At 46.4% G+C, this 27,344-nt stretch overlaps 1 protein-coding gene across 7 annotated transcripts in view; it reads right to left on the bottom strand.

Annotated features, from left to right (window-relative positions):
* Window positions 1-27,344, bottom strand: part of UIMC1 (ubiquitin interaction motif containing 1) — a 39,834-nt gene that overhangs the window by 6,886 nt on the left and 5,604 nt on the right. For 6 of the 7 annotated variants that reach the window (XM_058848687.1, XM_058848690.1, XM_058848689.1 and 3 more), the window contains exons 3-9: window positions 20,128-20,215; window positions 14,976-15,100; window positions 13,477-14,634; window positions 9,922-9,986; window positions 7,365-7,453; window positions 6,379-6,461; window positions 2,982-3,150 (exon numbers count right to left, since the gene is read on the bottom strand). In XM_058848687.1, the coding sequence (XP_058704670.1) occupies window positions 2,982-3,150; window positions 6,379-6,461; window positions 7,365-7,453; window positions 9,922-9,986; window positions 13,477-14,634; window positions 14,976-15,100; window positions 20,128-20,215 (1,777 nt within the window). The remainder of the gene's footprint in view (window positions 1-2,981; window positions 3,151-6,378; window positions 6,462-7,364; window positions 7,454-9,921; window positions 9,987-13,476; window positions 14,635-14,975; window positions 15,101-20,127; window positions 20,216-27,344) is intronic. The other variant, XM_058848688.1, reaches the window with a different exon arrangement.

Here is a 27,344-nt window from a genome sequence, read left to right as displayed (position 1 = left end):
ATGTCGGATGCATGTAGATGGAGGGTGAGAGGCATCGAGTATGTCACAAAGCCCAAGAGTATTTGCTGTACTCAGTTGCAGCCAAGACTCGCTTCCAGACTGAGACCAGCAAATCCCTGCGTTGGCAGCAGCAGCGGGCGATGGATGCGGTGACTCCAGCAGAGCCCTCTCACACAAGTGAGCCCCTTCAGTGGAGTGCATGAAGAAAGAGGGAGCTGGCACAGAAACTCCACAGCTCCACTCATTCACTTGGAATTAACACCAGTCACTGGGCTGGAAACGCAGGACCTCAGCCCTCCCCAGCCTGCTACAGTAGCTAACACAACATCAGGCTCTTCTTTTTTATTTACTCAGATCACAGGAAAGTGCAAATTCATGGTAAGATTTTCATGCTGCCCAGGTATGTGGTAGTCTGGGCATCCAGCCAGGGTGACCATGTACGTAAGGGAAGCGACTGTAGCTCATCTTGCCCAGCTGCTCATTTGAAAACTTGCCCTTAGATATCAGCCAGACTAAGCTGGCCTCCTGAGACCTAAGACTGAGAGACTTTGGTGCATGATTAGAAGAAGAGAAGCAAAACCAGCAAGAACCCCCATCCTTTTGTAGTATTAAAATGAAAACCACTGACAGCTGTAGTTTGCAGGACTGCAATTCTAGAGACATCAGGAGTAAGTCCAATTAATAAATCTAAAGACAGACTAGGAACCCCTGACCCAGTCCACCAAAGGAAAACTGAAGCCATCTTTTCTTAACAGATCAGGGCATGGCTTAGAGAGCAGAACTTTGACTTCCTCTCACACAAGGCTGTTGCTCTGCTCCCAAGGAAGCCAGCAGCCAGCCAAGAGCACAGTGCTGCAGCAGTAGAGAACAGCTTCTGGACCCACACAGGAGCTGGCATTTACTTCAGAAGACGGTTCCCTCACATCTTTTTTCTCCCCATGCATTAGCTTTACCTGTGGATGTTGTGCTAGTGGTGGATGCCAAGTAACATCCCTGGAAACAGAGTCCTTTTGTACCTGCACAGCTGTGCCAGGCTACTCTCTGGCCTCTGCTCAGAGCTAAACATCATCTCTGCCTATTCAACCCAAATCCCACAGACTAGCCCAGCAGCTGAGAGCCCTCTGGGTGACAGCTGCCTCCCAAAAGCTGTTGGAAACTGGCCCAAGGTGCCCCATGAGCCAGAGCCCCACTGGCAGGCAGGATTCTGCCCAAGCCTGGGAAGCTCATGGTACTGCAAAGAGTCTGGGTGCAAACAACACAGTCTTAGACTGTTATGGCTAATAGAGCCTGGTCTCTACAGGGAAAATACTAGAATAACTGGCAATAGAAAACTCAAATTACTGTGATTTCATCCCAGACCCATTGCTCTGCTTACAGACATTATTGCAGAGCAAAATCCCTTTTATTCCAGGCTGGTTTTCTTACAGAGGGATTGTTCTGAACAAGCCAGAACAGCAGAGTAGCAATTCCAAAATAACTACCCTTACAAACATCCCTAAGGAGACCAGCCTGGAAGCAGAATGGAGAGGCCAGCCTTGAACTCTGTCCTGCTGAAAGCTAACACCAAAGAAAAGAACAAATTCCCTTGCACTGCCAAAGAATTCAAAGCCTTTTCCTGATCACAGTCGGGATTCCCCAAGATCAATGGATACACTCACAGTCCAGCCACACCAGGGACTGGAATACCACAAGGCCGAAGATATTCCTGCTAAAAGGCACACTAAAAATTCTGCTCTGTTTTGTAACACAAATAAGACCTTTATCAGTCTTGCGGATGGGAGAGGAACTATGCTAATTTGTGATTTGCCTGAGCCAAATGCTTTGCATCAGCAGCTGGGTTGTGCCTGCAGAGAGAACCTTTCACCAAAATTAAGCACCAGCCAGTATCAGCCTCTACTCTGGCTCCTGTTATCTTGACAGGACCCATGTCACATTCCCAAAGATTTAGTATAGCAGGAACCTTTTATTTTAAAACTACATCAACTCTGCATTAAGATTACATGGTGAAACTTCTTCCTGCTAGAGAAATGCAGAAGTTACAGTTCTTGTACTAGCTCTGATTTGCTCGAGTTGCTTAAACATCATAGATTTAGGTTGCATTTAACAAACCAGTATGTAACTGAAAATTATATATTCACAGTCTGAAAAGTTAATCTTATTACAAGCTACTACTTTGATATTACCTGACATTGTGCTAACACAGATTTTACATTTCAAGCAGCAGCTAAAACATAACTTACTGAATATGTTGATAACCAACCAGTGTATTTGTTCACTTAAGCTCTACAAAGGTTGGCCATGGAAAACTGATATGAAAAAGAATACAAAGAGGATTAATATGGGCATTCTAACTCTGCTTCTATGCCTCATTCTTCACATGAAGGAGAAAAATCCACACTCCCATATTATTTACTCAATTGCAATGATAGTTATCATTTTGCAATTTTAGGGAAACAAGAGAGAAACTTTTCTGCAGTCTCTGCCACCCAAACAGGCCATTTTTGCACATACAAATGTCAGACTTCATGCAGAGTACAGGCCATTCTTGGAGTAGTACAGAATATTCTCCTTTCTCAAGAGCCCTGAAGGACGATTGCCCACATGGCTCAAGCCTTCCATTTTCTACCACTGCCACATTCTTTGCAGGTCCTCAACAAAGCACACAATAGACACATCTTATAAGTACTGCTTGAAGCATCCAGGACTAGATCCTGGGGTAATATTCAAGAGCTGATAACGTGGTGAGTTATTGTATGAAGTCAATCAGAAATGATGTCTCTGTGCAGGAGGAGCTGGAAATAGCAGAGCCTCCAACAACGCTCTCCTGGGCAGTGTGGAGATGGAATAAAGCAGAGTGAACAAACTTCCCCATGCACCAAATATCCTGAGAGAGACAAGACTGCAGCACCTGCCTGCCAAGTAACAACAGGGAAGGGGGGTGAGGATGAGGAGTAAACACGTGGAAGCAGCATTTGGCACACCTGGAGCGTCCTCGCCGGGCTCCGGTCCCGCGATGCCGTTGCAGTACATGGCGTGCACCTCGATCTTGTCGGCTGGGAAGCCGTGGTCACACAGGGGGCACGACACATGGGCAGCAGCTGTAGGACTGCACTCAGACACAGCCCTGCCAGCATCTTCATCCCCACCAACCTAAGGAAGAAGAAGAAACATTAGCCAGACAAGCTTTTCTTCTCTTTCTTTGCTTAGGTGCTGTCTTAGCTCCATGCTGTCTGGTAGCTACTCACCCTCCCACAGACTTAGATTTTCTTGCAAAGTTTTATTCTTCCTTCATCACATAGTGCTCATAAAATAACACCACTGGCTGAATAAACTGCACTAATAACTAATTCTTCTTGCAAAGGCAACATGTCCTTCTGAATCATGGTGGAACTCCCTGCACAGCCATGCACACCGTTTAAGGCAACCATCACCTGCAGTAAGGTGGAAAAATGGCAAAGCTTCCATTAATCAGGAAATCTCAGAAGCGAAACTGATGGAAAATTCATGGGGCAAAGCAAGAGTTCAACACCTGACTTGTGCTCATCAGTTTCTGGACATGATCCATGCTACACAGGCAACATTGTCTGGGAACACAGCTTCCCCCAGGATGAAAGGAGGCTGCTGTGGTGTTAGGAAGCCTGGAGAGATCACTGGAAGCTTCTCCTTTATAGAAGAGGTGGCTGGAGCAGTCATGAGAGTGGACACTGATCAAGGAGAGAGGCAATACCATTAAAAATCTGTGTCACACAAAATTACTAGCAGAGGCTTTTCGCCAGGGCAGAATGTCACAGCTCGTGTACATTCTCAGGGTGTCATTACCACTTACGAACACTCTTTTCTTGCATTGGTCACACAGCTGCAAAGGTGCTCCACTACCAACCCACAGAGATCCAGCCTGCTCCTCACACCACTGACATTCTCAAATGCAGCAGACTGCAGCCATCTCACTCATAACTGCATCTCTGCCTAGTCAGGCTTCCTGCGAGACTATTCCACATTTAAGAAAAACCCTTCTCCTCCCCACAATGATTAAGAAAAGCTATTTAAATATTAACCATGTAAAGAAACCTATAGCAAAATAATATGGGAGAGGTTTCTGTTCTTAGAACTAAGCAGTGACATGTAGACAGTGAGCAGCAAAACTGCTGTCTGCTTCCCTCCAACGGTATCATTTCAGGGAAGCAGTAATTGGGGTCAGCCAAGATGTTCTGTGCCACTGGAGTGCTTTGCTGTATTACTCGGTTTATTACTTCCTTTCCCAAATGAGGATCTGATCCTGATTTTTATGTCCTAAAGGGAAGGAGGGTGCTTTGTTGACTCAGAGGAGCTATGACAAAAATTGCAGGACTGGGCCTCAAACTGAGGTTCCAACTCTCAAAACGCGCTTCTCCCCAACACTGGCTGAAAGGCTACAACAGTGAGCCCCGGGAAGATCCCTCATTCCCAGGAAGGCTCTCTGCCCTGAATTTCTGCAGAGGAGCTGCCACAAGAGTTCCTCCAGCCAAACACAAGCTGCTGAAGAACATCACTTACAGCATTAACACTCATACCCCTCTCTCACATCTCAGTGTCATTACATCTTGTGAAGTCCTCACTGTGGGGCGTCACACTGAAGAGCCATAAAAAACAAGATGTGTCAAATGTGAATGATCAGATCAAACCTGTGCTACACAGACAACACACATAAAAAATATGATGGGAAAAGCAGCAGGCACTGCTCCTTCTAGCTGCCTTTTTTAAAGCAATCTTAGGAGATCACCAATTCTGCATACCCTGCCCGCCTACATTCAGTGGTAAATTACTAATTTTAAATGGAAATGCAACATTCTGTAACAAAAGACTGCTTGTACAAAACCTTGCTGTAACAGTCTGGAAAACCTCAACTGCAGAACCAATCACCCCTGTCAGAGCCAGAGACAGTTGCCTCTGCTTTTTAACAGAGGAAATTGCCTACAAGACATAGTACTTGCAGCCAACAGCCAGCTAAGAGCAGTGCTAGAGGCTGAGCTCAACAACAAGACTCCTGTGTCCTGGCTCAGCATCTGCTAGGAAGAAGCCAGTCCCAGTGGTCTCTGCTAGACTCCTGCAAACCACTGATGCCATGGTAGCTGTTTCTGCTGTTTTCCTGGAGGGCTGTGGGCTCTGGTCTGGGACCTGCTGCCAGCCATAATGTTGTCAGACAATCCCTAGGAACCTGCTCTCCACCACCTTCTGCCACCCAGGCAGAGGTGTGAGACACAGGGCACCCTTTGCAAAGCACAAGGGGACAGGGAAGTGTCCTGGCCACAGCCAAATGGGTCACAGTGTGCTTTGGTGGCCAGCCCAGGACTGCCTCTCTCCTTGCTGCAGTCCCTAATTGACTGAGCAGTGCTTGGAGATACCTGCAGAATGAAAGGCACACGAGAGCAGAAGATGGTTTATTAAGAGGCCTGTGAGAATGAGACATTGGAACTGCAGACATGCTGTACAGGCTGCACAAACTCCCAGAATGAGCTTTCCACAAATGAATCCTCTTGTCAAGAGCTGTGCAATTCTGTATTCACGTACCCTGCGCCAGAGGAGTACTTGGCAACCCCTTTGATATCGCTCTCTAAATTAATAGAGAAAGAAAGGGAGTTTTATCAGAAGCAGGAACTGAAGTCAGATGTTGGTACAGTGACAGCTGCAAAGCAATTGCTGTGCAGGTGTGACAACATGGAGAAAGGGGCTGTGCACAGCACACATCTGCAGCAAGAGGTAAGAGGATGGCCCTGCCACTGACTTACTATTGCTATTAACTATTACGGCACAGAATTCAAGATTCCCAGACTCTGGACACTCTGCTTGACCTGAAAACCACTACCAGCACTCAACACTTCAAGCACATCTTTATAACAGTCTGATCTAGGTGAAGCTCTCCTCTTAGCCTCTTGGATATAGTCTGTGGAGAGCAAACTGATATTCAAAGCACCATAACAGGGAAAAGCAGGTGACAGCACAAGTGGCTGAGGTTTACTTGGACTCCCCTCAGAGCTCCTGGGGTCCCTCTGCATCATGAGTATCACAGCTTGTACCCCTGAGCGTGGGCAAGCAACAGCACTGCCGCCCACGCTGATGGCATCCTTCAGCTCAGCAGCGCTGGGATATAAAAGAACGGGCTGGAATTGATAACAGCTCTCCAGCTATAGGACTGAAAGGCTTCAGAAGCAGCTGCATGCAGTCCCCAGCCAAAAGGGACTGGAGATATGAAGCAGTAGAGAAAAGCAAAGAGGGAACTGTTTGTAAGGATCCAAATAGAAGTCCAAGCTTCCGGCTACCCAAAGGGAAATGCCAGCACAGCTCAGCTGAACCAAGGTCTAAAAGGTAGGATTGGAAACAGGACCCTTCAAGCTCTTTTACCTGCATAGGTGCACCTCTGCTATCTGAACAGAGCTCTTCTCTCTCCTCCTCCTCAACAGCTTCCAGTGGGCTTGGCTGTGTCTCTGCAGAAAAACACCTCCATGTCAGCACAGGTTTGAAGCCCTCAACTATCTCCTCACTTGTTGATGTAGCTTAGTCCTTAACGCCTTTTAAGAGTTTTCACAGTTTCAAAACATTCTTTAGACTTGCCACAAATGTTATCAGACAAAGTGCCACAACACAGCCAAATGAGGGGTTAAAGTCACAGCGGGGTAGTGTGAGGATAAAGGCACTGCAGCTTTGTAGCTTCATGGGGAGTGAGATTAGACACAGGGAAAGTGCGTGGGACACTTGCTGGGATGTAGACAAAGCAAGAATAGAGCTGCTCTCACATTGAGAGAAACAGAGCTCCCATTCCATGGTCTGTCTCACAGCCACACCCTCTTTAGACGTCCACATCTTCGTTAGCAACAAAATATGCCTCTAAGCACCACCATGACCTAGAGCTACTCCCGAACAGGAGTAGCCTCTTCATTATTTTTCTCACTTAAAACCCTGGACCAGAAAATCTCAAACATGGTAGAAGAGACCAAGGAAGAAAAACTCCTTAGTCCCAAACACGTTTAATTAATGTAAGACAAAAATTATTTCAGCTCTCATGCTTTGCACGTTATCGTGACACTGAAAAATCTGAAAATTTTATTGCATTGAAAAGACATTGTTTTGAGTGATCCCTCCATGCCCAATGCACATACAGGTGTCTCTTCAGCAAGTCTCCAGCAATCTCTATCACAGAACTGTCTGTGAGGAAAGGGGTCCAAAACTAGGGGATCAAACTAAATTACCTGAATAATTTAAGACTTGAAAAATGGAGATGGGAAAGAAATCTCATTTTCTTCAAATAACTTGAAAATTCTCTTTTCTCTGAATTTTCTAAGTGTGTAACTTTTGGTACAAAATTCATAGCAGTCTCAAGTGCCTCTTACCTGGGCAAACAGAGATCTCTTCTTCAGCAGAGTTTTCTCTGGCAATATCTGGGCTTCTTTTACTGCCAAGTGGGGTCATTGTGGAGATGCTGTTCAAAATATAAATATAACATGAATCTCCAATCCAGTATGTGTGAGGGCCACACCTGCCTTTCTCATGCAGTTCAGAACAGTAGATGATGCCATAATTTCCAAGTGGTCAATATCTGACAGCCAGAAATGACCAGGACAACAGCAAAATATGAGTCTAAAATGCCATTGTAAGCAAAAGCCCCAAAGGGAACATTTTTTTCTTCTAGAAAGGCAGAAAGGTCATTATCTCTTATCAGGGGAGCAAAAATACCCACTCACAATTGTAGGACTCTCTGTGGGAGAAGATGTGAGAGTTGCGCATGTACCAGCACTGTGCCTCCTCCTGTTTGGGGAAGGAAATCCTCACAGGGGAAAGACAGACCTGCTCTATCCCACATTTTCCTCTCCCTCCTCACCCTGCTCGTGTTCTATCCCTGTGCATGGCAGCCAGAAGCAGCACAGGTGTGACACAAGGCATTTTCCCTGCAGCAAAGTCCTTACAGCACTACTGCACAGGTTCCTCAGAGCAGCACCCAGAATTGCTCCTCTCATTTTAACCTCTGGATTCCTTTTTTTTTCCCTCCCACCTCACTGCACAGTGTCTTTCTGACACAGGCAGGCATTGCTGAGTAAGTCTGGCACCCATGCTGACACACTCTGCGCCTTGCGTGGCTCTCTGATTAGTCTGATCAAGTATGCAAGAACACACTTTAAAAACATGAATCCCTGCACTGACAAACACAAGATTTATTAAGCTCAACCACAGGCCTCAGAGAAGAGAGAACAGCCACTGCTGATTTATGATAAATAACAAAATTCTGATAGGAAATCACAAGTGGCTTTTCTCTCTAAATAAAGCATCTCAAAGCATTTGTTATGAATCCAGGCTGAGCGTGTTTTACTCTGTGTCTAACATCAGGGCTCTCTTCAAAAGAACTCACACAAAACAACTTTCTATGACATTTATAAAATGGGCTAATCAATTTGAAGTCAAACCACATTTCTTGCTACACCAACTATCTCCTGGTAACAAAGCCTATAATCATTTATTAAAACCCCAATCTTCCATGCTCTGTACAAAGCGTGGAACAAGCGGGGAGAGCAGCCCACAGAAAGCAAAGCAATTTCTCCACAGGACTGGCACTTCCTAAACTGCTCCACTCTCTCCAGACAGCTCAGAGCCATGTTTTCTTATTAAGTGCTGCTGAGGCCAGCCGGTTGGGGTGCCTGAGCCGTACCCAAGAGAGGCCTGTGCTGGCAAATTACCAGGAGCCAGATGGCAACACTTAATGTGCACAAAACTGCAAAGACTGCAGCCATTTCTTGCCTTGCTGCAGATGTTCCAGCTGCTCGAGGAGGGGCTACTGCATCCAGGTGCATCCCACCCCAAGGCGGGCAGCCAGGAGCTCCTGGGTAACTTGGGGAATGTCCCAGATTAACCCCACCAGCTACACCAAAGGAAAGAGGTCTCTCTCCTTTCATATCCTGGGCTCTCAGGCCCTAAGCAGGCAGGAGGCCAGAGCTGCAGAGCGCACACCTCGCTGCCTTCTACGCAAGCTCAGAGCTCAGCTGTCACAGGCTCATCAACCCCGGCAGCAGTGGCAGCTGCAGGTTCCTTCTGCTCCCCAAGGCAGGTTTTAAGCTTGTTAGAAAGGTGCAAGCAAGAGGGATTTTCATACTCTGCATATTGATATTAACTGCTCAGGCCAAATGCTGTTAGATCAGAGGAAAGTTGGCAGTTTTGTTCCAAAGCAGGTTTAAATTATAAAATCCAGCAAATTACAAAAACATGACAGTATCTGGTCTTTCTTGTAACTTGCTCCCTGAATCCTCTCCCATTTGTCCTTCCTCTCCATAGCCTTTGCTGTGGAATTGCATCCCACAGGAAGGAGGGGAAAAAAAAAAAAGGAAAAGAGGAGTAGGCTTAAATCTGAAGAAAATCATGTTGACTTGCCCCACACCTGTCATCTGCTGAAGTGGCTTTTCTGGAGCACTGCACTCTATCTTTGGCTGATAGGCAGTGCCGTCTGGCTTCCTCCTCCCTGCTTTCCTCTTCAGCAGCAAGGCAAGAACATAAAAATACACACAGAAATCCAGTAAACCCTTCCCCGTGCTGCCTGTGAGCCTTCCCTGACAGACACGTGATAGCATCACTGTAACTCACCTCCAGCTCCCCATGGCTTTACTGCACCATGTACCAGGAGCTTCAGAGGGCAAGGAGCAACTTCTTCAACTTGTACAAGAATGCACCTTGCACATCTTATAAAGTAACAACAGCAACTGATCCCTTCTCCTCAGCTGTGCCCCACCTCTCCCATGCTGCTCCAAAGCCATGTATTTTCAGGGATCCTTAACAGCCAGCCCTTCCAGCAAGTCTTACAGTGAACTGTGGTGGGACTGCACCCCAAAATACTCCAGGGAGAGTAAAAGAGCCCATATCACTACAGAGGACCTCTGAGACCCACACTCTGAACACCCTACTCACCTCTGTGCAATTTGCATGGGTTCCCCATCTTCAGGCACATCCTCTGCAGGCAGTACCTGGGAGGACTGGAAAGGAAAATTCTGGTGTTATATAAAACAATGTGCACAGCTGACTAGGGTCTGCTGGGTCACTGGATCCTGTCCATGACATTGCACCCAGTCTTCTGAATATTTTTATCCATCCAGAACTAATCAGCTTTTTCCCTCCATCCCTCCTTTTGGCAAGGTATTCCCTGTAATAAAGCCTGGCAGTACTTTTTGTTACCTTGCTGCCTAGACATGTTTCTGGACAGTTCATGTCCTTCCACTCCTTCCCACACTGCCCATCATCTTCCACGCTCTCTGCCTGTTCTCAGCATCCACCTCAATGTATTTGTAGGCAGCAACCATAGCTTTTCTCCACCTCCACCTGTGCTGAGCTTGAAACAACCCAAGGTTTTTAGTGTCCCCTACACTCCCCCAGGTACCCTAGCAGCCCTCACCTACTCCACTTTAAAACTTATTTTCCTGAGACAGAATGACCTGATCAACTGGTACAGCTGATGCTTGACCATGAGAAGCACTTTTCTGAAATTCTCTGGAGATAAAATCTGTTGCATTTTTCTTGCCTGGGAAATCAGCTGTCCCATCAAAGGAAGGGAACAGATTAACCTACAGCTGGAAAATCTGTGTGCATTTTATCCCATTTTTCATTTAGCTCTACCACTCCACTTATTCTTTCCTTTAAAATTTGTTCAAAAGCCTTATGCACTGCTGAGGTCAGGCTAACATGCCAGTCATTACCCACATGCCTTTCTTCTTCTGCAGTGTACACGCTACACTTGCCATCCTCTAATCAGGTGGAATTACAACAGTTTATTAGCAGTCCTTGCGGTCAGGCCTACAATTTCTCATGCTAGATCTCAAAGAAACCCAAGGAGTTTTTCTCCCCTTTCCTTGAGTCTATCAAGTGCTATGAGCTTGATTTCCACCAAAGGTTTCAACTTCGATCAGCTCCACTCCTGGGTATACTTACCTGGGAAGCTCCAAATCAAGGCCTCTCCTGTCAAATTTCCCCAGTGTGACTCCAACCCCCAAATATCCTGTTTTATCTATGCTTTCCTTTACTTCTTTGCAGCCTAGCTCATCATTAACATAAAATACCCCACCTCCTCTCTTATTTTTATTTGTCTTTCTCCTGCATTGTGCATTTGTTAACAATGTCTCTGCCCTGGTCACAAACACTCATTCATGTTTATGTTTTTCCTTGTACATCTGTTATAAAATATGGCACTAATTCAGGTCACCAGACTCTAAATCTCCAGAATTGGGTCTTTTCCCTCTGAATCTTTTAAAGACCAAGAGTCCCCTAACCTTATCTGAAAGGCTCTGAAGAAATTGATTCTATTAGCACTGAAGTTTGTTAGTGCAGGTTCACAGGCTGTGAGATCTCCTGACAACCAGGATTTGCTCTGTGCAAACATCCCCTGGCTGCAGGAGGCAGTGGCAGCAGCTGACTGCTGCCAGGGTGGAAGGTCTGTGCCCATTCCAGGTGAGGTTTTCAGGGCAGTACAGGCAGCCTCCCACAAGCACATCATTTGAACCTTCATTTCACACATGGCATGAGGCCATGTCGTTTTTCAAGGACGGTTTTGAGTCCTCAAGGATGGTTTCTACACGCAGCACAGCCTAAGATCTCCCACCAGCCCCACCAGCAGAGCAGCCCTGGTGGCACTGGGGGAGCCCCAAGGCAGACCAGGCAGCAAAGGGTCTCCAAGAGATGCAGCAAGGTGGAGACACGACAGCTCTGGGCCCCTCCTTTGTTACTGCCAGTGGAATTGTATTTGATAGAAGGAAAAAAATGGAGACAAGGCACAAGCAAACATCAAACATATCGATTTTGCAAGTAAATCACCTGCTCTGGCCTCAGTGTGCGACTGCACAGAGAGGCGAGAGAAAGGAGCTACCTCTCATGCTGGGTGTGATAAAGCAGATGAAAAGGCATTTAGAAATTATTTTCTCTCATGTAAATAGAAGACTGGCAAATTTTGAGCTAGGGTTGAAATTGTAACGTCTGCTCTCCCTCCCTTATTTTTTCACCTCAAAAATATCAGAAAGACTACATCTCTCAGCTATGGCTCTGAGACAGCTCCTGTGGTCAAGAGGAGCAGGTTACAAGTTACCACTCAGCACCACTAAAACCTCTTTTCTCTCTGAGAATTAATTAGGTATTAGCATTAAACAGATAATATTTTTTAAAATACCACACAATTTTCAGTACTGATTAAAAGTTCATGCCCTTCCCAGCTGCTGTAGCTTCCCAAGGGCTTTAGAGTACACATCCACAGACCTCCAGTCACCCCAATCTTCCAGTATAATGACACCTTCATTTCCAGAGGAAAAGCTACAGAAAAAAAAAGTGCAGTTTGCTTTAAGAACCTCTCAGGTCTTTTGTATCTATCCTAAGGAAATGAAAAAGGGCACAAGTCAGTTCCTTTCCTCTGCAGATCACCTCTAAGGCTTGTTTAAATCTCCATCTGCTAAACCCGAGCCAAAGCACTGTCATGAAAAGTCACATTTCAGCACAGGCTGCTCTGCTCTTCTTCTGCAACCAAAAAATGCAGACATGACGTTTTTCCTAAGTGTTCAATATTACAAGACAGAATATAAATATCACAAAACAAGTTAAGTATCTTTCTAACACCAGGGTAAATGATCAAATACACTTGAAAACAGGAACAACAGAGCCAAGGCTTCAGTCATAGAGAAGATAAAGTTATACAATGATCCGGGAGTGAAGTCATTATGAAAAATGAGGGTTGGAAAAGGCTGACACAAACCTAAAATACAGCAGTAATAAATACTTCATCTGACTAGCAATCTGTTTAAACTTAGCAGTGACAGAAAGCTGCCTTCCGCTCCAGCAGGAGAGCCCTGACAGAGACAGAGGCTGACACCTAGTGTCTAGCACACACGAGCCCGAGAGAAGGTGCCCAGCACCAGGACAAGGACAGGGAGCACCACCGTGGTGACAGATCACCAGGGCAGGCAGAAGATGCCTGTGACCACACAGAGACTCTCCCAGCCATGAGGGAAAAGAGCTCTTCCAAGGGTGAAGCACTGATGCATGCAAACGAGCGTGGAGGGGCAAACAGGAAAGGCTGCACTGCAAGGACAAACCCACATCTCTGTCTGCAAAGGGAAACCCAGAGCTCCCCACACAGCCACAGGCTTATAAACTGGTTTACCAGAGCTGGTGGTGGTCAGTATCACCTCTGTGCCCTCTACCTTGACACACTGCCAAGCTGCACCCTTCTGAGACAGATCAGACGGATGTGTCGGTCTCTGGAGTACTAATGATGACTGCCAGGCTGCTCAATGGCCCCTGTCTTGTGTGAGCTGGGTGTCAGCCTGTACACTTCTCTCCCTTCCACAGTAACCTGTGTGGCTGGGGGAGGAGGTCCTTAAATTTAAGAGGGGTATTAAATAGCAGTGCCTGCTTTGCAGAAGGGACTGAACCGTAAAATGGACAGAAGGGCATGGCTGCTCAACCTCTGCTCAGTGGCGAAGCTCTTACCTGACAGTAGCTGGTGGTCGGTTCATCATCAGAATTGGAGTTCTTCTCTTCTTCCATGCTGTGCCCTGGGCTCTCTGCCTCCCTCTTCTTTGAAGGGTGGAGCCAGGTGATGTTTTCAGACTCCTGTCCCTCTGTATCTCCATCTTCTGTACCATCAGCAACCCCATTCTCCCTGCTTATCTCCTCTCCTTTCCCAAGCTCATTTTGGCTCAAGGAAGAACTGGGCACAACCGGGTTACCAAACTCCTTCTTATGCAATAGCTGTCTCTGAGCCTGCTTAAGGCTCTTCTGGTAAACCTCCAGCTGACACAAGATGACTTTGGTGTACTGGTTGGGGTCCACCCCTTTGGGGCAGAAGGGGATGCCCCAATAATAGTGCACTGTGTCTCTTGCCTCCTCCCGTTTGTGCTTCTCCTCCACCGCAGTCAGCATGCAAAGATCCGGGGTACTGCCAGACCCCTCATTCTGCTCTGCTTGCTCTGTGGAAACACAGACCTTGGCAGCGTGCCCAGGCTGTGAGCTGTGTTTGGTACCTGCTCCTCCACCGCTCCTCCTGGGACTGTCACACTGTTCTGTGGTCCTGCTCTTGCAGAGCGTGGCTGAGCTCCCAGCACCAGCTTCTCCCACAGAATGGCCAGTGCAGGGCAGAAGCTGCTCTTTTGATTCATGGCCTGCTGCTTCAGAAGAGCTGGAGGGGCTGGCAAACAGTCTCCGAGGTGTCAGTCGCCAGGAGCCTCCTGAAGACACCTTGCCAAAGGTGGGACTCAAAGACATGAAGTCCTCTCCAAGAGTGCTGGGTAACATGTTACTCGAATCTCTTTTTGCTGGTGAGGAAGACTTTTCACTTGACCTTGTCACAGGCTGGCCCTTCCCCGGAGACACGATTATGCTGGATACTAGTGAGCTTTCAATGATTTCCTGGCTTAACCTCCTCAACACTACCAAGGGTCTCCGGGCGACATCCATCTGTCCATTCCCATCAGCTCTGGAGCTCTGTGAGTGGGAGCTGCAGTCAGAGGGAGGGGTGTCAGGGCAGAACGCCAGGCCTCCCAGGATCTCAGAGCCTTCTCTCTCAGCAGGCTGGCTTTGGCCCTGTGAATCTAGTGCTTCCACTGACAGCTGAGGAGTTGCAGTCGACGAGTCTGAGGGCTGACAGCTCTGGAAAACAAAAGGTTGACTCTCCTACAGACATGTTCTCTATCAGCACAGCACAACCAAGGGTTCCCCCAGCACGCTGGCAGCCATCACCTGGACTGCAGATCCCCCTATCCAAAATCAGAACTCTGTACCTCAAAATAGGGACGGCTGGGGTTAGACTTATGTCCCTCTCACTAGGAACAGTACAAAACAACTACTCTGAGGCTGCTGTCATTCCAGTTTGTGCTGGGGATATCTACACCCTCCCAGTAGAACTTTCTTTTGTGCAACATGGTAAAACAAGCACAGACAGCAATGTTGCTAAAGAACCCTAGTGAGCCTCTTCACAGAAGTGCACTTACACTAAGGCTCTCAGCAATGGCCTTCCTCAAGAGCTCCTCCTCTTCCTCTTCCTGACAGTTCACTTGTCTAGCTTCTTGCTCACTCATTTTCAGGGCCAGTGCAAATTGTTCCTCTTCAGTCATCTCTACAGCAGAAGAAACAGGATAATGTCAAGTCACAGCTGCAGGTGTATGTAAGCACTCGGTGAACATCCAGCATGTAGGGAAAAATGGGTGAGTCCCACCTCCACAGGAGGAATACAGAGAAAATCATCTAAACCTCAGCTGTCCTGAAAAGGTGTCACCAAAACTGGAGCAGGCAACACTAAATGAGAAAGGTAATTCAGGTCAGGAACTTCACCTCAGGTTTGTACAGCAATCTAAGCTCCCATTCCCCAAGTATATTAACTGCAACATGACATTTTATTTGCCATCAAACAAGACACACTGCAGCTGCAGAATGCATGTTCAAGGAGAGAGGAAATGGACTCCAAAGATTTCTAAAGTATGCTCATTTTTGTATCAGATAGGCTCAGAGGCAAGGTAGGATAAACAACACATCTTCTTTAAGACACTTTTTTACTAACTGAGTAGCACAGCTCACTCTCTTCTAACACAGTTACCTGCAATACCACAGGAGACCTACCCAAGAGAAAAAGAGCTACATGTTGTTCACCCGGAGCTGCAGGTGGAAAGCTCTGTGGAGGATAATATTACTTGCTTGGTGGTATTATAGAGGATATTTCACATGCATACATCCCCCTTCTGCACACATCACCACTCCACTGCATCACTAAGTCACTCATGCATGGGAAACAGGTTTCCTACAGTTGTAACTGCTACTTCAGCAGAAAATTTATTCCTGAAATATTCCTCGCTCCAATCAAACCAAAAGTCTAGACTGGCTATGTAGAAACAAAGCAGCTAGTTACTCTGGAAAACACTTATTTACTTAGATTCAATCCAACACTTTCACTCTGCTTAAAATATACAATGTCTGCAGAATGGAGTGCAGCTTGAAAAACAACTCAACAGCACTCTCAGGAGCTGAAAAATACATCTTCTCACTCGAAACAAATTGACAGATTTCCTTCAGAACCCGCTCCCTCCTCCAGGCAGAATCCTGCACGCGCCATCTCATGCATGAACCAAAGGCTCGCGCTCTCCGACGGGCTACAACATCTTTAAGACATGCCATTTGAACAGGGAGGCTGCCCAAGCACAAAACATGCCTGCACTGCAGCCAGCTCCAGAGACAGGCGTTTCCCTGGGTAAAGATGCATTCACAAGTTGCAGGCTCCCATTTTCTATCCCATCCTCTCCCTACCAGCTGCCACCCAAACACAGCGGTGCAGCTGTGCTCTGGCAGTACCGCAGCCTGCCCATGACAGCTCTGCTGCAACCAGGAGCATCCACAGAGCAGAGCTTTGCTCTGCCCTTCCCCCAGCTCCTGGATGATGGCAGCAGGATCTGAAGCATTTTTGGACTGATTACCTTCAGATTTCTTTATGTGTCCTAGTAAAACAGCACTTAGCTTCAGGTTGTTGGTTTGGGGTGGGGTGGGGGGTAATTCCTTTGAAAATTAAGAAAGAGGTTGAAGGGAAAGCAGATTGCAGCGCTCTCAGGGCTCATGGGGATCTTTTGTCCTTGGACAAAGTCACTCTATGATGTTACAGCCAGGAGGGACCAGGGCAAAAAAAAAAAAAAAAAAAAAAAAAGCATCCTTTAATGGAAAGCACAGTCCAGTGTATGGCAATAGCTCCCAGCCCCAAGAACAGCAGCATTAAACAGCATATCACAGAGTCAATTAGGTTGGAAAACACCTCTGAGATTGAGTCCAACCTTTGACCAAACAGCACCATGTCATCCAGACCATAGCACTTAGTGCTACATACAGTCTTTTCTTTTTCCATAACACCAAACACCTTCCAAGCATTCAGAAAGTGTGTGCTGATTTGTTTTCCTGCTCAGACCATCACAGCAATCAGGCCAGATCCTGCAAACTCAGACATGTGCAGGAAAACTGGTGCACATGATCGGCACCCTGCAACACACGACTTTCCACGTGCTTCAACAGGGGCCTGAGTGTTTGCCAGTTCAGGCTATCAACATCCATGAAGCTTAATAAAAAGAAACATTTTTTTGGCGAGTTACTGCTGTACATTTTGTTTTCTTCTCCCTCCCTGGCACAGCAATTTCCCCTCTGGGGACAGGGAATGTGCCAGACAAATGCTGCCTCTGGCAAAGAAACCAGTGACAAACAAGATGCACTTAGTGCACGTTCCAGTTGAGTAGGTGCTCTGGAGATGGGGAAAACTCGAGTTTAAATCCACCTGGCATTACTGTGGGGAGAGCAAAGAGCAGCTCTGCTTATGACTTCCAGCAGACCTGACCTGCTTTAAGCGGAGCTGACGGTATTTCATGCTCCAGGACTGATCACTTCTCAGCACCGTGTGTTTTATTAAACTTGATGCTGATTGCAGCCGTCATAATTTATGATGATTAGAAACCCAGAGCGCTGCGTTAGCCCCCGACCACTGTGTGCAAACAGAGCTGGGCAGAGAGCTCAGAGTGTGTGGCAGGGGCTCCACAGATCCCGGGAGAAACCATCCCTCTCCATCTGGACCGATGCTCAGCTCACACTCATCACTCGCCTGCCTTGCAGGAGCCCATTCCCAGGGGGAAGCACCGGCGCTGGGAACTCTGCATCTCACACTCCAAAATCCCCTCGTCACACGCGTCCATCCCAACGCAGCAGGAAATCCCAGCGCCTCTCTGGGGACCGGGGCATCCAAGAGACCCGCAGATGGGAAGGAGGGGTCAGAAAGAAACTGTTTTTAAGATACGCAGCCCTAAACAAATTAAACCATTTCAGAACCTTTTTAAATGCTAATACGGCAATTTGCAAAGCGATTTATGTTCCATTTTGACATTTGCAAAGTGAATTAGATGCAAAACCCCACTAGTTGTAGTTATAACACTTACTAATAAGAGATTTACTCAAAAATAACAGAAATGCGGGATCTCGGTTATTTTACATATCCAAAGTACAATTACAGTAAAAACATTCATATGTGCTTTAAAGCACCGACTTCCTCCGGAAAAAAAAGAGAGAGAGACTTCTTTAGGTTTTGTATTTCCATTTATCCTGTCAGGATGAAACGTCACAGATATATTTTAGTTATGGCTTTAGGTTAAAATGAATAAAACCACAACAAAGCAAAAAAGGGAGGATATGCTTTATAACGAGTGCCTGCCAACATCCAAAATTTTCCAGTTTTGAGGAGAAAGAACTTGCTCTACCCAGAAGCACCCAATCTTTACAAAAGACCAATTTGCCTCGCAATTCAAAGAATTTATTTAAAGACACTGGGAAAAATAATTACTACTTCAAATCTTAATTTGCCTAAGAGCAAACACCAAAAGTCTAATTATAGCTTCCCACAAATGAGAACAGCCCCCCCATCACACGTGCTTAAGCCCCCGCTCTCTGACCGTGAGGTGCCAGGCACCCCCAAACTCAGAGGAGCACACTAAGAAATAAAAAAAGGCAGCTTTTGCCCCAGGAAAAGAAAAACTATTATCAATAATTTCAACTCCTAGAAACACAGCAGAACTCCTCTGGTATAGAATGTCTGGAGAGCTGGCCCTGTCTCCTGTGGATTTTCTGGAGCACACTGAACACCTTTTGCACAGCACCAGCTCCTGAAACCCTACATGTTCAATGATGCAACGAGGACATCAAACTTCAGCAGATCCCTGCTCTTAGCACCATATGCTTGGTCACATTTTAGTGGCATCTCCAAGGGGGGTTTCAGCTTTAATTTGGTGTTCTGTTTCCTTTGGGAGAAAAAGAAGAATAAGAAAAAGAACTCTTTCCCCATCTCTGACTTTGCTATCTTACTTGTTCAGCACAGACATGCACAGTGGGCTGCAGCTCCCACAAAGAGCTGGGCTGTTCTGTGCTATGGCCTTAGGCCTCTATTAAAAACAATTTAATTCACACAAGCCCTGTGAGGACTGACAAGCCCAACTGCTGCTGCTTGCAGAGCACTGGCGTGCTCCATTTTGTTCAGTGATTGCTTTGGGTTTTGCAGGAGGCAACATCTCTCCCATTTTAAAACATCCTGAATTTTACCTGCAGGATGGACCACTGCCTCACAGAGCACAGGAACACGAGTGGGGACCCTCTGGGGCCTGGCTGCTGTAACATGTAGGGCTTTACAGGGAGCAGAGGTACACTGGCCGTGTTCAGTGGGCCCTCCTGCCTGTACATCAAAATATGAGTGGGAACATCCCAGCCTTTAGCATCTGTTCACAGATTTATTGTCCATGAATGCATTTAATACCTTATTAAAGCTGTTGATACTGACCTCTCCACAACCTCCTGTGACACAAACTTCCAGTTCACCCCATGCTGTTTGAAGCATTACTGTCCTTCACCCGTTTTAAACCTTTCTATTTCTTGCTATTTCCACTGATACACCCCAGGAGCTGGTAAACAACAGCTCTGTGCTCAGCTGAGGCACTGCTTTCCCGATGGGAACTTTGATCCCACCCTTCTCTCCTAACAAAGCAGCCCCAAGCTTTCCAGTCTCTCCTCACCAGGCAGCTGTTCCACTCCTTCATGACTTGGGCTGCCCTTCTCTGGATGCACCACTGTGTCCTTGCAGAGGCCAGAACTGCACACAGCGCTGTGACAAGGGTGCACCGACACTTTATATAACAGCAAAATGACATCAACCAAATCCCTGGTTCTTAACACCCTTCCTTATGATGCCCAGCGTTGCTGGCTGCTGGTGCTCTGGCTGCCCCCACACTGTGAGCTGATGATTTCAGAGAACTGTCAGCTGCGACTCAGATCCTTCCTGAGCGGCAGCTGTCGGGTCAAAGCATTGTGATGTTTCAGGGACAGACAGGAGCAGAGGGGCCTGGACAGGAAAGCAGTTTGTGACTGACGGTGCTTTCACATCAGCCTCAGACAGTTTTGAACCCAGTGAGGTATCTACACTCTCACGTGTTTATTTTGGAAGTGCAAAGTTTAGCCCTGTGAAGGGTCTCTTCTGCATCCCCAGCCATGTCATGCCTTGCTGCAAGGGAAATAATCTCTAACACAAAGAGCAGAAGCTGCTCAGCACCAGACAACTTCCCCAGCCCCACAACTGAGACCTACGTGCAATTTTTCTTTTAGCAGCAAACTTCGTTCGATCCAGCTGCTTTGTTCTCTTCTTTTGCAATTCGCTCTCTTCCTCTGACTCCTGCTGAAATGGAAAATAACATGGTGAGTGTGTGCAATATGTAAGAATTACTACCAGCCCCCTCCCCCCAGCTACTCAGACACAAACACTGGTTCAAGAACAAGCATCTATTTGTGTGAAATTTGAATTTCAAACGTAATTCAAACACATTCTGTAACTATTAAAAGCTGTGTGATAAGCATAACGAGCAAAAAGAGTTACAGACTGACATAAACAGAGAAGTAGGAGAGACAATAGACTTCATGCCAGTCACCACCATGCACTGCACCTGCTACCCATGATTTTAGAGAGAATTTGTTTGGCCTTGCTAAGACATTGATATTTGTAAGCACTCAGAATAGAAAAACAGAACCTTTTTCTAACTGAGCATCACACACCTTTAAGCCAGGACTGTTTCTTGCTATGCTTCTAGTACTACGGCAATGTACCTAGGCAATGCCAGGTGATCAAAATTAGAAGCCCTAGCCATTTTTGGAGACCCACACCAATGCACCCCGAGGGCAGGAGGGCCAGTATTTTCTACTCATGCTATTCTCTCATTGTATTAATAGAATCAAAGATTGATTCTAGAGACTCTGTAGAGTCAAGAGGCTTTAGAGATCATCTCATTTAAATTCTCTGCCATGGGAAAGGACATCTTCCACTAGACCAGGGTGCTCAGAGCCCCATCCAACCTGGCCTTGAACACTTTGAGGGGCTTCCACAGCTTCTTTGGGCAGTATTGCCACAAATATTTCATTTTTGAAACTTGAATCCTTCAGAAACTTGTTGTCTTGTTGTCCCTGGAACAATACTCCCACGAACAACTTAAATGTGTGCAGCTTTAAGCACAAAGACTGCAGCACAAATGGGCACAGGCTTAAAAGACACAAATTTCTGCAAGTTGCTGTCCTAACAGCTTAGGCACAGGCACACACATTACCCAAGGCTGGCACTGGACCCCTTCCAATTTGTCTCTCTAAATCAGGTAGGATTAGAATCAAATCCAGTGTTTCAGGCAGAGACCCACGCCTGGCCAGGATGAGCTTTGCACTGCTCCCTCTGCAGCTTTGAGTTTTGCTGCCCATGAGACACATCAGCCACATGCTTGTGCCTCATTCCACCTCCTCTGCCAAAAGGAGGGTTCAAGGAGGGGCACGTGGCTTGGGCTACTTTAACACAAACAGATACATTGATTATTTTCAATTGTCATCCATTTCTTTTGTCCTTTGCCCATGTTTCTGAACCTGTGAAGTCCTTCAGACTGCACCTCTGTGCTGAGCTTTGTTGAAGACATCTCTAGCTTTAGTGTTATCGGTAGTTTTTATTAATCTATACACACCACTTGCTCCCTCTTACAGATCATTAATGAGGATGTTAAAACACACACAGACCTAATATTGATCCTCTTGGCCTCAGCTTTACATCTCCCCCAGATGAGCCTCTCCTTTGTTCATCAGCAGCTCTTACTGACAGTCTTTTAGCAGGATTTCAATCCAGGAATGTTGCTATCTAGACCAAATTAAATTATTTATCCAACTAAGATTTTGCAAGACATACTATTAGGTGGTTTCCTGAAACCTTAATACATTACAGCTTTTACATGCCCTAATACCTACACCATTCCTCACTTCCACTGACTTAAGAATCACCTCACAACACAGCAGCAATCATGCTTGGCAGGTCCACACACACTCATGCTTGTGCCTAAGGGGTTTTCTTCTGTGACTGATTCCTTCTCTTCCCCACACAGACTGGTTTAGGTACTCCCTTTCCAAGATCTGCCACCATGTCTCCAAAAGGCTGCTTCACATCCAGCCTCTCTTCCTAGGAGATGGATGCCAAGCTCCTGCTCAGGAGGTAAAATCCTTTCTTCCAGGGCCCTGGCATAGTGCCCCTCTGCAGCTCTCCATAAGCCATGGGATCTCCCAACCCAAACTGCCCTGCCTTGGTCTGCAGCAACAGCCCCATGCTGACCTTGTGGGCTGCTCACAGCTCAGGGGATGGGGAACAGTCCGTGGGATTGCAGCAGCACTGCACTAGGATTATACACTGGAGGGAGGTTCAGCAATAGCTCTCCTGCCCTCCCCCAAAACCCTGTCTAACAATGCTAAACCCACCCCAGCTTAAAACAGGGGCAATTTAATCCTAACAGGCTCTGTAAATCCCCAGCTCTTCTCTCTAGGCATCAATCTTCCCCTCATCACTCCTGCACTTGCTGGAAGGTCAACCCTGACACTCTCATCTGCAGCTCTCTTCCAGGGCACGGATGTGATTTACGAGCACACCAAACTTTCCAGGGCTGTGAGTGCCTGCTCTGTGCACAGAGACACACACTTACAACACACACCACGGGACAACACGGGGCTCAAACACCTCCAGGGTTCCGAGGGGAACAGAGTGCCCGGCGCCAGGCGCGCTGCCCGGATCCACGGCACAGCCAAGTACGTGCCTCGTGTCCCTGCGCTGGTCCTGAAGAATCTCGACATTTACATCAGTGGCAGGAGCAAAATTATTGCAGGACACGTGTTGTACGAACCTCATACATTCGAGAAAGATGCTTAAATTGCTCAGCAGCGTTCTACTGAGAAGCCATGGTACAGTGAACCGCTGAAGCAAATCCAATTAATCCTGATGGGCCAAAATATATACACACATCTCAATTCCAAGAATTCTTAAGTCTTCTTTATTTTTAAACCCAGAAAATAAAACATACCTTTTAATTAGGATTTATGGCTGTTTGTACCTCTGCTGGGAGAAAGCCCCACAGGCCCCAGAGTACTCTGCATAAATGCAGGCGTGAATGGTAGAAACAGAAGGGGCCAAGAAAATTCAGACAAGACAACAGGGCTTGCTCTTCCTGACCCAACCTTTTAATGCTCATCTATCTACAAGGATAATAGGAACTCAAGGGGCCACTCAACCAACTGCCTTTCTAATAAGATCACTAGTCCAAAAATAATCTTAATCAATTAAAATATTCCCAAACTGCAGCCAATACTCTTAGTTACAAGGTCATCTCCAACACACATCTTCCAAGGGAAACTAATTATTATAGCGGAGGCGAGGTAGGAACTGCACACCTCTGCTCAGTGCCAGCCTGGAGAGCATCCTTCCTCCTTTGCTGTCAATTCAAGGCACAACGGCCAGAAGGAACCCAAATTTCCTTCCTGTGTGTCAGGCTCTGCACTTTAATTTATGATGCTCTCTTATGAGCAATTTCACTGTTAGCATTGTACACAGATCAAGAAATAGACAGGTTTCCAAATTCCTTACACATTTAGTGGAAGGCAGCCACTATTCTTCTTCCTTGTTTTTGTAACCTGCTTGGTTTCACCAGACAGCAGGAAATCAAATTCCCATTTTAAAAATGCTTTTGCACATATTTAAGAGAAGCTGACTCTGCCAGCAGAAACAGATACAGCTCCACTCATTTCTAAAAGCCCATAAATGGAAGCCAGTAGCCAGCATCCCACATCCTGCTCCCTCGAATCCACATGATAAACCACAGAAATCAGCTTCTACTGACTCAGGGAAGAAAAGGCTACAGCAGAATGTCTCCACCCCTAACAGTGCAGACTGCAAAGTCAAAAGGTCTGGGTAATTTTACTGCTCAACAGCAGTTGACCATCTAACAATAGGGCACAGCCAAACACCACACATCCTGCATGGGAAATATGCAGATGAAAACCAGACTAATTTATTTTTAAAAGCCAATTAGATGTTGGAATTGCCATGTTTGGCTCTTGCCAAGGCTGCTGCTGAAATTAATATCTCACCCTACTTTATTAGTCTCTGACTTCAGCTCGGAATCTGTTTCAGCTTTGCTCATTAGAACAAACCTGCTGGAAGTGGAGATGAACAACAAGACACAATGGGGCTCATGCCAGAATACGCAGTTCCTGACACAGGGAGAAAGGACTCTGTAGGAAAAGGGGCTTTTATTGGGCTCTGAGGAGCCTGGAATCAGATCAATCTGATTTTCAACAAGTGAGCTCAGCAGAAGCATGAAGCCTCCTCCAGAAGCAACTCACATTGCTTTCTCCTCTGGGAGATGGAGGCACCAGGTCCCTTGGCACCAGCAGAGCCCATGGAGACAGCAGGGCACTGCAGCAATACTCCCATGTGGATCTGCTTCGCTCAGATGGTCAGTGGTGTGAGGTGGCGTCCTGGGATTAAGTTATTTTTATTCCTAGTAGCTGGTGCAGTGCTGTGTTTTGGGTTTAGTACGAGAATAATGCTGGTGGCACACCAATGGTTTAGTTGGTGCCAAGCTGTGCTTACTCTAATCAAGGACTTTTCAGTTTCCTGTGCTCTGGCAGTGAGCAGGTGCACAGGGAGCTGGGGGAACTGGGCAAAGGGATATTCCACACCACAGAACCTCATGCCCAGTGTATAAACAGGGGGGAATTGGCTGGGAGACACTGACTGCTGCTCAGAGACTGGATGGGCATCACTGAGTGGGTGGTGAGCAACTGCACTGTGTCACTGGTTTCTCTTGGGTTTTACTCATAGAATCATAGAAAGGTTTGGGTTGAAAGGGACTTTAAAGATCACCTCATTCCAGCCCTCATGTCCTGGGCACTTTCCACAAGACCAGGTTGCTCATTGCCCAGCCTTGAACACTGCCACGGACGAGGCATCCACAGCCTCTCTGGGCATCCTGTTCTAGAGCCTCACAACCCTCACAGTAAAGAATTTCTCTGAAATATCTAACCTAAATTTCTCCCATTTCAGTCTGAACCCAATCCTCCATGTCCTATCACTCCAGCTCCTGATAAAAAGCAGTTCTTCTCTCTCTTTTCATTACAATTATTCTTGATATTATCATTAGGATTATTAATAGTATTATTATATTTTATCTTGTTTCAATTATTAAGCTGTTCTTATCTCAACCCACGAGATTTACTTTTTTCCCCCACAATTCTTCTCACCATGGGGTGGGAGTGAGCAAGCAGCTGCCTGCTACTTAGCTGCTGGATGGGATTCAACTATGACAGGTGGGCACTGCCATCCTGGCTGTGACATTTCCAGTGCCATCTTCTCCACAGCAAGATGTCCCTCAGGCCATGTCTGGTCCTGAGGTGAGCATCCACTGTCACAGCTGATGGAAACAGGATAGGGCAGTGGCTGGGTATTCCAGCCAATGCCTAAACACACCTCCCTCTGCACCACAGCCAAAATCTGATCTGGAACATCAACACATGCTGCTGATTACCCCGACTGTGAGTATCTCCCAACATAGGAACACTCATGCAAAGGGATGTTCTGCACCAAAGGGAAGACAGGCCATGCAGAAATAGATGGCACCATCACCCTGGAGTCTTGTCATATGTTCCCCAAGGGCTGGCAGAGCTGATGGATCTGGCAGAAAGAGCTTGTGAGACTTGATGCCAACTTTATAAGTGCAGGCAGGTACTCTCAAAGCTCCCAAAGGATCTATCCAGGCAAAAGACCCTTCCAAAAGGTCCTAGACCAGATCAGCAGCATTTGGGGGTCAACAGCTAAAGGCTGCAGATCAGTCTAACAGGACAGCACAACTTCTGGGCTGTGCTCAGAGTTCATGCTTGGCCAGGCCCTGTACTGAGGAACAATCATCTTGAAGACATGGCTTCAGGGGTCAAACCAACAGCCCAATGCAAGCAGAAGGTTCAAGAGACCAGGAATTGTCATGCTCAGAGAGAGCATTGTTGGGCACTACTTGAAATATTGTGTATTTGTGAATGAACATCCATCTTCTGGCACAGGCAACCAATTCCCTGTGGGATTAAACAGCCAAGGGAGACAGGAACCACTCTACTCATTTGGCATGTCTGCATTTTCAGAGACACAGTCTGCACAAAGAAGGTCATCTCCTCTGGTTTCCACAGAGCCAGAGAGACTGTTCTTATTTTGTCTGACCCTTTCCAAAAAAAGAGAAGTGTTCCCCAAATCCAGGATTATATATAGCAGAGATGAGAAACCCTCACGTCCAGAAAACTTTTTTCTGATGCAGCTCTGCAGATGCCACAGCATAGACATGAGCAAAGAAAGGGAACTTGGCAAAATAACATGGATGAGCTTGATAATCCAGCATGACTGAAAAATTCCTGGGAGAGGCAGTCTGCCAAAGATCATCAAAAGTGAGAAGCTGGAGGCTTTCCAGGTGCAGCTGCTACAAGATCTGCTGGTCTGGAAGCAGAACTAGGGACTTGTTCTATAGATACCTGCCAAGAGACTGCCAAGGAAGAAAGCCATCGAATCAATGATGCCCAAATTGTCCTTGTAGCTTTTGATTCATAAGGAACCATGTCCTAACAGATGCAAGATTAATTGAGAATGTATTGTTCTCTAAAATTGCTATTGATCTGAGCTTCCCACACCTCTTCTTGAACACACAACAAGGTCTTACCAGTGCAAGAACAACAGTTACAACATTCAAAACTGAAATTCAACTTGATGTACACTGAAGAGCTGAGACAGTTACAGAAGGCAGACAGTTATTTTTTTGAGATCCCAAGTAAATCAGTTTTGCGTTTGATTTTGCAGAAAACAACACGACAAGAGACTGTGGCACTGGATCTGGAAGCTGATGACTCAGAAAGAGACTGAACTGAATAAATCCACTCATTCAACTGACTGAACTGTTGTCACTTAAACAGAACCTAATTGGCTCTTTAACGGCCTCTCTGAGCATATCCTTTTCTGTAATATGACCGATTATGCCATCGGAATTTATTGTTTATAGACAAACTTACAGAACAGTGAGGGAGCCTAACCTTTTTATAGATGTGTTTTAAGAGACGTTTGTTTCCTCTTTTTCAGATACGTGCACATTGAGATGAATAATTGCAGACAATAACAGGTCCTGATCTTTTATGTACTGCAGCAGCTCTTATAGCTTCTGATTTCTTTTTTCCTTATAGGTTTCACAATAAAGGCCAGTGATGCAGCAGACATCTGAAGTTAACTTAGCATATTGCAGAGCTAAGGGTTTAACCCCACTGAACTATTACTGCCATATGTTCCATTTCTTTCAGGGAATTTCCCAATGGGAAAGAACTCAGACAATGTGAAGAAAAAACATCCAATATCGTTTGCCCTACAGCTTCTTACTGTTTATTTCTAGTGATTTTCCCTTCCTCACATGATAATCGCCTTATTGGAGAGCAGC

This window comes from Poecile atricapillus, chromosome 13 (assembly GCF_030490865.1).
Source record: "Poecile atricapillus isolate bPoeAtr1 chromosome 13, bPoeAtr1.hap1, whole genome shotgun sequence".
Classification (NCBI taxonomy): Eukaryota; Metazoa; Chordata; class Aves; order Passeriformes; family Paridae; genus Poecile; species Poecile atricapillus.
Note: the sequence above shows the minus strand (reverse complement) of the source record. Positions and strands in the feature narration are given on the sequence as shown.